This window comes from Pyricularia oryzae, chromosome 6 (assembly GCF_000002495.2).
Source record: "Pyricularia oryzae 70-15 chromosome 6, whole genome shotgun sequence".
Lineage (NCBI taxonomy): Eukaryota > Fungi > Ascomycota > Sordariomycetes > Magnaporthales > Pyriculariaceae > Pyricularia > Pyricularia oryzae.
The window spans coordinates 2,214,989-2,225,554 of record NC_017853.1 but is presented as its reverse complement, the minus strand read 5'-3'; the positions used below and the strand labels follow the sequence as shown (position 1 = coordinate 2,225,554).

The window sequence follows — 10,566 nt, the reverse complement described above, 5'->3', positions numbered from 1 at the left end:
CTGACCAGAAGAACCTGGAGAAATTAGCAATGTATTACCCCATCATAACTTGAAAGTCTAGGTCATGTGCGAAGATTTTTTGCGCTGCGAGCAGATTCGTCAATCGATTGGCAAATTTGCAAATGGCAAGCGGCAAATGAAAAAAAAAATGTAATAGTTTATCCATTGGGTAACCCGAGGAAAACGGGACATGGTTCATTTGTAGCGTCTTTTGTCCGGAAACAATCGGTAGTTGGTTGTTGAGTCTCGACCCATTCCATCGTCATTTATACAGAATATACCATACAACTTACTATTTTGCTGACTTGTTTGGAAAAACCACCTACTTTACTTGTTTGATCGAGAATAATCAACTGCTTGGCTTGGCTTCACAGCGCCACCAAATCAAAACGGTCCAGCTTGGCGTATCCCACCTGTTTTTCACACAGCGGCCGAGACAATCCAAATCAATCACCTCCCTCACTCACCTTTGAACCTACATTATCTTCCGCAATGGGATCCCCAACCATCACCCCAGGGCAGACGACCCCTTCATCCTATCCCGAGTCGAGGGTGCTTATCATCATCACAGGCGGCACGATATGCATGCAACCTTCAGATGATGGCTTGGTTCCTGTTGACAGCTTTGTGGAGCGCGCCATGGCGCCTCTGCCTTCGTTCAACGACGCGTCTCCTGGAACGGGTATGTTTGGTCCTTGGGCGATTGGACAGTGCCAGTCTATGACACTCGCGAGGGCAGATTGAACGTTTTACTAACTTGAAATCCTGAAAACCCCTAATTAAGAGCTCCATGCGTACCACCATGGCAAGGAGCTACTTCTGCCAAGTCTGAGGACGCCACCAAGCTCCTATTCAAGGCACATCAGATACTGCGCGCTCGAGTTCTCCCCTCTGCTGGACTCCAGCTCCATCTCATCTGCGGGCTGGGCCGAGATTGCCCAGACCGTCAAGGAAAACTACCACCTGTTTGATGGTTTCGTCGTGCTTCACGGCACCGACTCGCTGGCATACTCGGCCTCAGCTCTTTCATTTATGATGGCAGACCTGGGAAAGTCTGTCATCCTCACCGGCTCCCAGGCATCCATCTTTGCCCTGCAGACAGACGCCGTGGATAACCTGCTGGGATCCCTGATCATCGCGGGGACCTTTGTCGTGCCCGAGGTCTGTCTGTTCTTCCATCACGCCCTGTACCGTGGTAACAGGACGACAAAGGTCTCGGCCTCGGCGTTTGCGGCCTTTGACAGCCCCAACTGCCCGCCCCTGGCCAAGGTGACCAGCCTCGGTGTCGACGTCAACTGGCAGCTCGTGCGCCGACCTACGAGGATCGCCGGGTTCCAGGTGACGACCTACCTCGACACTGCCCACGTGGCGTGCTTGAGGATATTCCCCGGCATCAAGCCAGAGATGCTCGACTCCGTCCTGAGGGTCCCGGGGCTCAAGGGCCTGATTCTCGAGACATTCGGCATGGGTAACGCCCCCTCTGGCGTCGACGGCAGCCTGACCAAGGTCATCCGTGCGGCCGTGGAAAGGGAGATTGTGATAGTCAACGTCAGCCAGTGCACCAACGGCTTTGTCTCGCCGCTGTACGCACCCGGCACCGCGCTAGGAAGGGCCGGTGTCGTGTTTGGTCAAGACCTGACCACCGAGGGTGCCTTGACCAAGCTGTCCTACCTCTTGGCCATCGAAGGGCTCTCTTACGCCGACATCACATCCAGGATGGCTCAGTCGCTCCGCGGCGAGATGACCGAAACGTCGGTACCCTCCTTCTCCCACCCGGCCGGCAGCGTGGACTACGGTGGCGTGGCGAGCGGAAACCTGACGGCGGTCGAGACGCGGTTCACGGAGCTCGGGTACGCCATCCGCAACGGGGACCTCGAGGCGGTGCGGCGCATGCTTCAGGGCGACGAGCACAGCACGCACCCGCTGCTCAAGACGTCGGACTACGCGGGGAATACGGCGGTGCATCTGGCAGCCGTGGGGCCCAAGGCCGAGGTCCTCAGGGAGGTACTCACCAGGGGAGGCAGCGTCCATCTCAGAAACAGGGGCAACAACACGGCGCTGTTCCTGGCCGAGAAGATGGGAAACGAGGAGTGCGTCAAGCTCCTCCGCGAGGCTGGTGCACACTTGTGGGAGACGGAACGACTCCACCAGCACAAACAGCAGACGGAGACTGGAGAGGACGAGCAGCCGCGGAAGAGGGCACACGTCGCGTCATGAGCTGGGCGCGAGAGCGTTAGGCGTGTCGTTTTCTGATTTGTGGCATGGTTCGTGGCATGTTACTTTGTGTTGGAGCCCCATTGATAGGGCCGGTTACTGCTTTTCACTCACGGGGTGGTTGCATATTAGAATGGCGTTATTACTTTTTTCTTCTTTTTTTTGGGTTTGTTTCGAGGCGTTCTTGGTTTACCCAAAAAAAAACTCTCATTGAGTGCGATTGAATTGAATCGGGAAATAACCATATTTTTTGACAAGCTGTCAGGGGCCGCACATAAGGGCCTCGAGGAGGGGTGGTCACTCGGGTCACTCGGAGGGCCGCATGCACAAGAACCAAGTCCTAGGCGCCTTGAGGTTATCTCTGCCTCTCCCCCGCCCCTCAATTTGCATGTCACAAAAATGAGCCTTTTTCGACATTCTCATTCGATCTCTGACAAAAAAACGTGTATGCGTCACACAAGGCTCGCCTGGATCGTTGGGTCTGGGACGACCCATAAGTCTGGGGCTACCACAGGTCCTGAAGATTGGCCAACGGCTACCACCTTTTTTATATGCACAGCCCCGAAAAGCCTGACTGACAGCCTCGGATCTCCCAAAGTCGGAAATCATCTCTCTTGGCAACACAACCCCTCATGCGGAACCCCAAGACACAGCATTATGAATGGTCTTCGGTCGGTTCCAGGTTAAGAACTATCTATGTAAAGAGGCTTGGCGGCACACTTTTACTTCTATTGTATGAGGCTCATGTATAGAAAAGGGCCATAATTGGCACATGTTTGTTTTTCTACTCTGTTAGATGGGGGGAAAAAAGAACAAAGACCCAAACCAGCATGCTTGTGACGAAACTGGCCACCGCAATATCTAGTGTGCTTCGGAGAGCCCCGATTAGGTAAAAAGACAGAGCGGATCAAGTCCCAGAAAGGGGACAGGACAAGTGTCAACAAACCGAAAAGAGTGGACAAGGTCGCGATTGATGGCATCAAATATGGGCGCTTTGTGGGAATAAAGGACATTTGCATGGAGTAAATCGACAAGAGTGACAAAGTGGCCAACTGCGCCACGTTTACGCGCCTTGTAAGGCCAAAAACTCGTACCTCTCTGTGGTGGATCTCGACAGAGTAGGTATAGGGGACCAAGTTTTGGCATATCTACCGGTAGGTACCTAGGTACATGTAATGAGTATCTTAAGTAAATCGGTAGGTACGTTACCTATCTACTACCTACCTACCTACCTACCTACTTACCTACCTACCTACCTAGGTAGCATCCGTCTTTCATTGGGAGTCAGCGTCAGTCACCACTGCTCTTTTTTTCTCTCTTATCTAACCCATCCTAGGGCTGACTTATCCGTTCTAGGCTAGACCAAGTTGTCGTAGTCCCTGCTGCCTAACCGGATAACTCACAGTCAGTGCTTAGTTCATTTTCTCTTTTTTTTTGCCGCCTCGTTCCCACTCATTGTTGATCATGATTTGTTCAGCTGGTTCAAAAGACAGCTTTTTGCCACAAAGAAGGCAATGAGCCACCACTGAACTGTGGTGGCTGCCTATACATAGATACAACAGTACACAATTATGTACCTTATATAAAGAACAACAAAGCACAAGTTGTAAACCTAGCTCCATAATCGCCGAAAAGTTAACTTGTCGTGTCTTTACTGGCAAGTGGATTGTGTTGTTCCGCTGGACTTGCTGCAGCCCTATTAAACATATAATCTCAGCCCCTATCCCAAGTCTCTGGGCTGTGGTTTTCTTTTTCGGGAAGTACAAGTGTAACCACTATACCTATAATCTGGGTTGCTGTCACTCATAGCCACTGGTATATCGGTTTAGGCGTCTTTTCTCACGTTGGATGCAAACAACATCTAGGTCTATTTCTGGAATTTGCTTACCAGAAAACCTAGACCAAGACAAAGAACTTCGCTAAAAGGACAGCTTTGTGGGCCAGTACATCTGGAGTCAACGAGAAATTTCCAATCAACTCGGCTGTGTTTTGTTTTTGTTATTATTTGGGGGTTTTGGAGGCCTTTTTCGAGACCGCGCCAACCGGGCAACAGAAAAAAAAAGGACCTAAACAAACATAGCAAGAGGCTGTTGGGGACGGAACAAAGAAAAAGCCAGTCTTGACGTACAGTTCCTTTCATCGTAAAGTTCGTTTAGCCAGCGGATACCCGCACATACTTTCTACTTCCCCCCCCCCTTTGTGGTACAGAGGAAAAGAGATACACTGGTAGCACAAGCAGAGGAAAAAATAGCAGCCTGTAAGTGCCAATCCATCTGAACGCTTCAAATACGAGGCTTCGAAAGAACGGGGAGTCACTCGTTCTTCACACAGCATCTTGTAACCACACCATATCTACCTCTACCCTCTTACTTGCGACGCTCACTACCTTTTCGTCCCCAAAGAAGGCTGGCTGCGTACGAGCTGCATCGCTTAGCATTCTAGTTGTTTGGCCCCATTCCATTTCCCATTTCCCCTGGCTATAAGACCAACGATATCCTGCTCTCCCTGTCTTTGGCCAGTGGCTTGCTCTTGCTACGATTAGTTCTAGTACAAGGCTGGACAGTGTCTGAGCATCTGCCGCAATTGCCGCATCTCTATCAAACAGCATAGCCCTTTTGTTCAACCACATCCATCATTACAGCCAGCAAGATGGACTTTAACCAGCTTATTAGAGAGCTACTACCACCGACCATAGGCCCCAACATGTCCATGACAGCAGATGGCAGCAGCCCTGCGGGCAACGCCTCGACGACCCACGGGAGCTTCCGCATGAACGGGCTGGGTATAGAGGGCCTCCTGATGCCTCTGCTCGGGGGAGGGATGCACGCCAACCCGCTCATGCGCACCTTTATGCTGGTCAACCAGACCCTGGGCGCCTACCTGGGCATCGACCCGACGGCGCTTGTCACCGCCATGGGCTTCGTCTGGGCCACCTACCGCCTGACGCGCCAGTTTTGGTCCCTCGTCTGGCACGGGCTCGTGCTGGAGTACATGACGTCGAGCGTCTCCGTGGTCAGCGACGACGAGATCTTTGACCACGTCATGGTCTGGCTCGCCGCCCAGCCCCGGACCGAGAGGTCGAGGCTGCTGATGGCCGAGACGGCTCTCCAGTCGGCTTGGGAGGGCGACCGCGGTGAGTATGCTGCAACGCGACAGGCAGTTCCGGTGACGGTCTCTGAGGATGGCAAGGAGTATGTCAACTTTTCGCAGCAGAAGGCCAGCACGGTGAGTTTTTACAAATGCATAGGTTTTACTAAAGAAAAGGGGAATCAGAAAGGGGAGTGAATAAATCAGCTGTGACTAACTTCGTTTCCCCCCTGCCAAAAAAGCCACCACGATACATACCCGCCTTTGGCATCCACGGCTTCTGGTTCAGGCACAGGTACTTTAGTCTTCACAGGCGGCAGAAACCCGTCATGGAAGGCAGCAACATTGCACCGGCGGCCGTTACCATTAGGGACAAAGAGACCATGGTTATTTCATGTTTTGGACTTTCCCCAGGTAAGGTTTATTTCTTCCATTATGTTCCTGATTTTGGTATATGGAAAAGCATGCCTAGGGTAGCAAACTGACGAAAAGCCCATATTTTTCCTCCTTAACAATTAGAACCAATCAAGGAGCTCCTCGCCCACGCCCGGGAGCACTACTACAAAGACCACTACGCAAAAACGCTGATAAAGCGACCCAACAGCTCTCTGATCCGGCGACACGGCCGACACTCGTGGACTTCGGTTGCGAACCGCCCCGTCCGTCCCATGAATACGGTAGTGCTCGACCAGAAGCAAAAGACGGCCGTGCTATCCGACATGAACGAGTACCTGCAGCCCGAGACGCCGCGCTGGTACGCGAACCGCGGCATCCCGCTGCGCAGGGGCTACCTGTTCCATGGCCCTCCGGGCACGGGCAAGACGTCGCTCTCGTTTGCGCTGGCCGGCGTCTTTGGGCTCGATATATACGTTGTTAGCCTGCTGGAGCCGCAGCTGAGCGAGGAGGACCTATCGAACCTCTTCAACTGCCTTCCGAGGAGGTGCGTCGTCCTGCTGGAGGATATTGACACGGCCGGCCTGACCAGGACCGAGGAAAAGATCGGGCACTCGGTCAGGACAAACACCAAGACGACGACCACGACCGGCAGCAACGCGACTTCCCCGCCCAGCGGACCAAACGAGTGGAAGGTAACGGATCTGGCCCGCGCCCTCAAGGGGGGCAGGGGCAGCGACGGCGAGCAAAAGGGCATATCCCTGTCCGGTCTACTCAACGCCATAGACGGCGTGGCGTCACACGAGGGCCGCGTGCTCATCATGACGACCAACAGACCCGAGTCGCTCGACGACGCCCTCATCCGCCCAGGCCGCGTCGACCTGCAGGTGGCCTTTAGCAACGCGACGCAGGAGCAGGCCAGCGAGCTGTTCCAGCGAATGTACACCCCCGACCAGAGCACCAAGTCCCCGCCGTTTACAGACCTTCAGCCGCAAAAGGAGACTCGGCTTTTCCTCGGTAAACAAGATGCTATAGACGGAAAGGATGATTCGGAGACTCCCATCACCGATGCGGACGAGCTGAGCAGGATAGCGGCCGAATTTGGCTCCAAAATCGTCTCGGGTCAGCTGTCGCCAGCCGAGATCCAGGGCTTCTTGCTCAAGCGCAGAAAGTGGCCACGCAAAGCCCTGCGTGACGTCGAAGGTTGGGTCAAGGCCATGGTGGAGCAGAAGGCGAGCAAGAGCAAGGTAACACAGGCACAATGATTGTGCTTTTTTTCCTTTTGAACACCAGCACATCTGGAGCGCAGTCCAGTCCTGATATAAGAGGTTGTATTGTTTAGATATTATTCCTTGCCATCTTTGCGCCGGTAGTGAGTTTTGTGTTCTTGGTTACGATGGCTTGTGCTGGGCAATGCTCCGGGCTGGTTTTGTTATTTTCCTGGCCAGCTGCGGACGGTGACCTAGACTGTATGGCACTGAATTTCGTGTTGAGAAAGTTAAGTTAGTAAATAGGGCATCACATACAACACCTTACTCAGAAGATGGATAGATAATGGACTTATGGGAGTCGTTTCGGGTCGAGCTGACAATGTGTGTCCAAATCCACTTGATATTCCTTTCGAATACGAAACACACGAGGCAACGGCTTCTTGTGTATTTATCTTCGAACGACTCCGAAGCTTTCTCGGAAAAGATCAGCCTTCAGTAATCCTCAGCACTGCTGAAGCCTCGCTCCTCCTCGTAGTCAGTTGCAAACTCGTCACCATATAACTCCCGTTCTTCTCGGTTTGAGTCCATGTAACCATCGGCCTCCTCGATTTCTTCGTCATCCTCGTGATCTCCAGAGTCCATTTCCTTGATGGTGCTTCCTGCAGTGTTGTCGTGATGAGCAGGCCCAACACTCCCGTGCCTAGCCTTGTTGCCTTGGTTGGGCAGATCAAACCTTACAGTTCGCTGCTGATTCGGAAAGGGGGAATCCGAGGCAACGTCACCTGTTTTATCACGACTGAACTGATCCCGGTTCAGGAAGTAACCATCTTCATCTTCGCCATCTTCGTCGCCTTCACCCTCCTCGTCACCTTCGCCCTCCTCGTCGCCTTCATCATCCTCTTCATCATCATCTTCATTGATGACATCCTCAACAGAACGAAGAGGAGTATCCGGTCCTCCGGATTCGGCCGAGTCTCCCGCAGGCATCTGACTTGGCGTTGCAGCGCCTGACGAGGTAGTGGTCTTGCCGAGTGCACTACTGCGCGCGTTGATGAGCGGCACACGATACGAGAAGCCATGGCTGGTCTTTTTACGCTTCCGAGCCGCCGTGCTAAAGCGGGACTGCCCATGGCCGCGGATGACCGCCATCTCCGCTTCCGTAAGCTTCAAATCAGGTAGCGGCACATTGACGTGGGCAAGGCGCACGTTTGCTGCGCCTGAGACGGGCTGGCCTGACGCGGGGGTTGGCTCTGGAGTGCCATCGTCCAAAGCCAAAGCTGGAGTGAAATCCTGATCGGATAAGGTCCGTCCAAAGGCAATGGCCAGCATCTTACACTTCATGATAGCACGAGCTTTAGCCCACAGGCCACGACGATACCATCCACTCCCAGAAACCTCACATTCGGATCGAATCTGGGCATTGGCAAATATCTTGACCAGGAGGGGATCCGTAATGTCACAGACCTGCCAGACTTTTCCGTCGGTGCAGAATGTTTGACCGTCAAATATGTGGCTGTTTGCATCATTATCGCCATTCTTGGGGCCACCGGCGTTGAGGGTCGGCGCCCTCCGCCATTTGCGAGTTGAAGCCTCGGATCTACGCACCGAAGCCCATTGCTGATCCGGGTTGCCTGCTTCGGCACGACGAGTTTTGAACATCAAGGTCTGGTATATTCGGCATTCCGGGTCGGTACGGGGATCAACACCATACCGAACCACAGCGTCACGCCATGGTCCACCTTTGAACTGGTAGGCAAAGAATGGCATTGCATGCTTGATGATGTTTTCACTAAACTCACCGGACCGCGCAGACGCTGCAAGACGATTTGTTAGTGAGCGTCGCGTCCAGATTGGACGTTCGTCAAAGGCCAAGCTTAGTTCAACTATAGCAGCAGCCATCTGTGGATCTTTGACATTGGGACTCCGCGAGGGAGCGCTGGGAGCCGGATATGTATCATGAGCAATAAAGTAGCCCGCATGGTTGGCGCGGGCAGTAAGATTGATTGTGGTTGCGCCGCCCTCCCTGTGCACGGTGCGGACGTACGGGTTTTGGGCGTAGTTGTAGTGGAACGGCAGGTTCATGTGACTGAACACTGGTGGTGGCACGATTTCTACGTTTGGGGGATTTGAAGTCCCTGTCTCCATGGTGAATTTCCGCATTTGAGAGACTGGAATTGTCTTGATGTCAGCACTGGAAACACTTGACCCAGCAGCTCCATGGGTACATTGCTGAACTGACCATCGCCAGGAAGGACCTTGTCTATGATGTTATTCATAAACGGAGCATTCACTGTCGAATACTGATAGTCGACCAGCCCTGAGCGTGCAATATCTTATTAGTAACTGGTGGCGACAACTGGCAGGATCTCAAGGAATTCACCTCACCTCTATACCGATGTGTGTTCCTGATAAGCCCCACGGCCTCGACTTTGTACTTGCCGATGTTATCTTGCAGCTTCCGTTGGAGCATGTTGGGCTCATCAAGCCCTTTCTGCGACATAATGCGAGGCCGTCTCGACTCTCCAGTTATGTGCGATGGTTCTGCTCCCTCAGCCCCTGGCTCGAGCCAATAACCGTCACTGCCTCTTTTCCGCTTCCTGCCGGTCCTACAAGGGACTTCGATTTTGAGTAGGACATTATGCGATGGCGCATTGTGAGATATTATGGGCCGCACCACAGGATTGTCGTAGCGGGGGTACAATGGCACCGATAATTGAGCACTTTCGTGGTCAAGGACAGCAGCGAAGTTGAAATTGCTGCCGAATGTCTTGATGGCCTTGTCGTGATCCTTGATCACCATGGGATGCTCAATAGCCGAGACAGTCCTGGTTGGGATGCGATAGACAGGTGCATGATCGTTACGAGACCCGGCTGAAGATATTTCCAGGTCCCCGAGGACGTCGTCGTCATCGTGATGCCGCATCATGCTTGCCGGTGTTCTGCAATAAGTGATAGGGTAGGGTACTCAGGCTGTATATTGTAGCAGCAAGTTGGGGGATTGATGAGCAGTATGGAGCCTTCTTTTCCTTTTTCCTTTTTTTTTTCTCTTTTTCTTCTTCTTCTCCTCCCACGGTCTGGTTTGATTCTCTCCCTCCTTCCTTCTTCCAAGTCTGGTTGGATCCCGCTCCTTCCATATAGGAATCGCCCGACCTATTCGCAATTTGTAGATGCAGACTGCCGGTGCTGTACGGAGTATTGAATTTTCATGCACTCCAGCATCAGGCATAGACGAGCACTACGCCTCCAAAATGGCCCCGTGCCTGGGGTATTGAATGGTATCCGTAGCTGGCGGCGATTTGTAGATTTACAAGGCTAATGTGGCTAAACTTCCCCAGCAGAAATCAATCCCAACTCATAAAAACCAGATGATCTTAGATTCAGGTAGAGTCGGTACTTTGGGTGCCTCGGTAGGTACCTAGGGTAGGTAGGTAGTTAGGTATTCAATTCTGCTGAAAGCTGATACCATGAATCCCGTTGTCGATGATTCACCCCCTTGTTTAATCCTCGCAACACAACGAGACAGACATCTGCCAAAGTTCAGTTCGCAAAAAGTTGAGTCTCCGCAGCGGGCAAAGCCGATGTCACTGCATCATGTAGGTACCACTTAAGGCCTCAGTAAAACTGCACATGACACGGCAAACTAAGGTAATAGGGAAAATTA

At 52.7% G+C, this 10,566-nt stretch overlaps 3 protein-coding genes across 4 annotated transcripts; 2 read left to right on the top strand and 1 right to left on the bottom strand.

Annotated features, from left to right (window-relative positions):
• Nucleotides 1-90: 90 nt before the first annotated feature.
• On the top strand, nucleotides 91-3,368 carry MGG_04017 (L-asparaginase). The gene is made up of 2 exons (XM_003719785.1): nucleotides 91-682; nucleotides 785-3,368. The coding sequence occupies exons 1-2, from the start codon at nucleotides 493-495 to the stop codon at nucleotides 2,215-2,217; spliced, it is 1,623 nt and encodes a 540-aa protein (XP_003719833.1). The 5' UTR covers nucleotides 91-492; the 3' UTR covers nucleotides 2,218-3,368.
• A 611-nt stretch (nucleotides 3,369-3,979) lies between these two features.
• MGG_04018 lies at nucleotides 3,980-7,281 on the top strand (the record flags this gene model as incomplete). 2 transcript variants are annotated; one of them, XM_003719783.1, is made up of 4 exons in its annotated part: nucleotides 3,980-4,471; nucleotides 4,887-5,439; nucleotides 5,544-5,715; nucleotides 5,821-6,959. In XM_003719783.1, the coding sequence occupies exons 2-4, from the start codon at nucleotides 4,918-4,920 to the stop codon at nucleotides 6,957-6,959; spliced, it is 1,833 nt and encodes a 610-aa protein (XP_003719831.1). In that variant the 5' UTR covers nucleotides 3,980-4,471; nucleotides 4,887-4,917. The 2 variants fall into 2 exon arrangements, with proteins under 2 accessions (XP_003719831.1, XP_003719832.1); XM_003719784.1 differs by lacking the exon at nucleotides 3,980-4,471 and having other exon boundaries at nucleotides 4,783-5,439; nucleotides 5,821-7,281.
• Nucleotides 5,657-10,532, bottom strand: MGG_04019 (transcription factor tau subunit sfc1). Its single transcript, XM_003719782.1, has 4 exons — nucleotides 9,291-10,532; nucleotides 9,145-9,222; nucleotides 7,284-9,073; nucleotides 5,657-7,171 (listed from the first exon to the last, which is right to left on the bottom strand). Exons 1-3 carry the CDS (start codon nucleotides 9,829-9,831, stop codon nucleotides 7,398-7,400), a joined length of 2,295 nt encoding a protein of 764 aa, XP_003719830.1. The 5' UTR covers nucleotides 9,832-10,532; the 3' UTR covers nucleotides 5,657-7,171; nucleotides 7,284-7,397.
• Between the last annotated feature and the right edge of the window lie 34 nt (nucleotides 10,533-10,566).

What these genes read in the sequence shown, in the direction of transcription:
- MGG_04017 (XM_003719785.1), top strand. Translation starts at nt 493, where the DNA reads ATGGGATCCCCAACCATCACCCCAGGGCAGACGACCCCTTCATCCTAT. An exon ending in CGACGCGTCTCCTGGAACGG is followed by an intron (nt 683 to 784) that starts GTATGTTTGGTC and finishes CCCCTAATTAAG; the next exon opens with AGCTCCATGCGTACCACCAT.
- MGG_04019 (XM_003719782.1), bottom strand. Translation starts at nt 9,831, where the DNA reads ATGATGCGGCATCACGATGACGACGACGTCCTCGGGGACCTGGAAATA. An exon ending in GAACACACATCGGTATAGAG is followed by an intron (nt 9,223 to 9,290) that starts GTGAGGTGAATT and finishes TTGCACGCTCAG; the next exon opens with GGCTGGTCGACTATCAGTAT. An exon ending in CAAGGTCCTTCCTGGCGATG is followed by an intron (nt 9,074 to 9,144) that starts GTCAGTTCAGCA and finishes AGACAATTCCAG; the next exon opens with TCTCTCAAATGCGGAAATTC.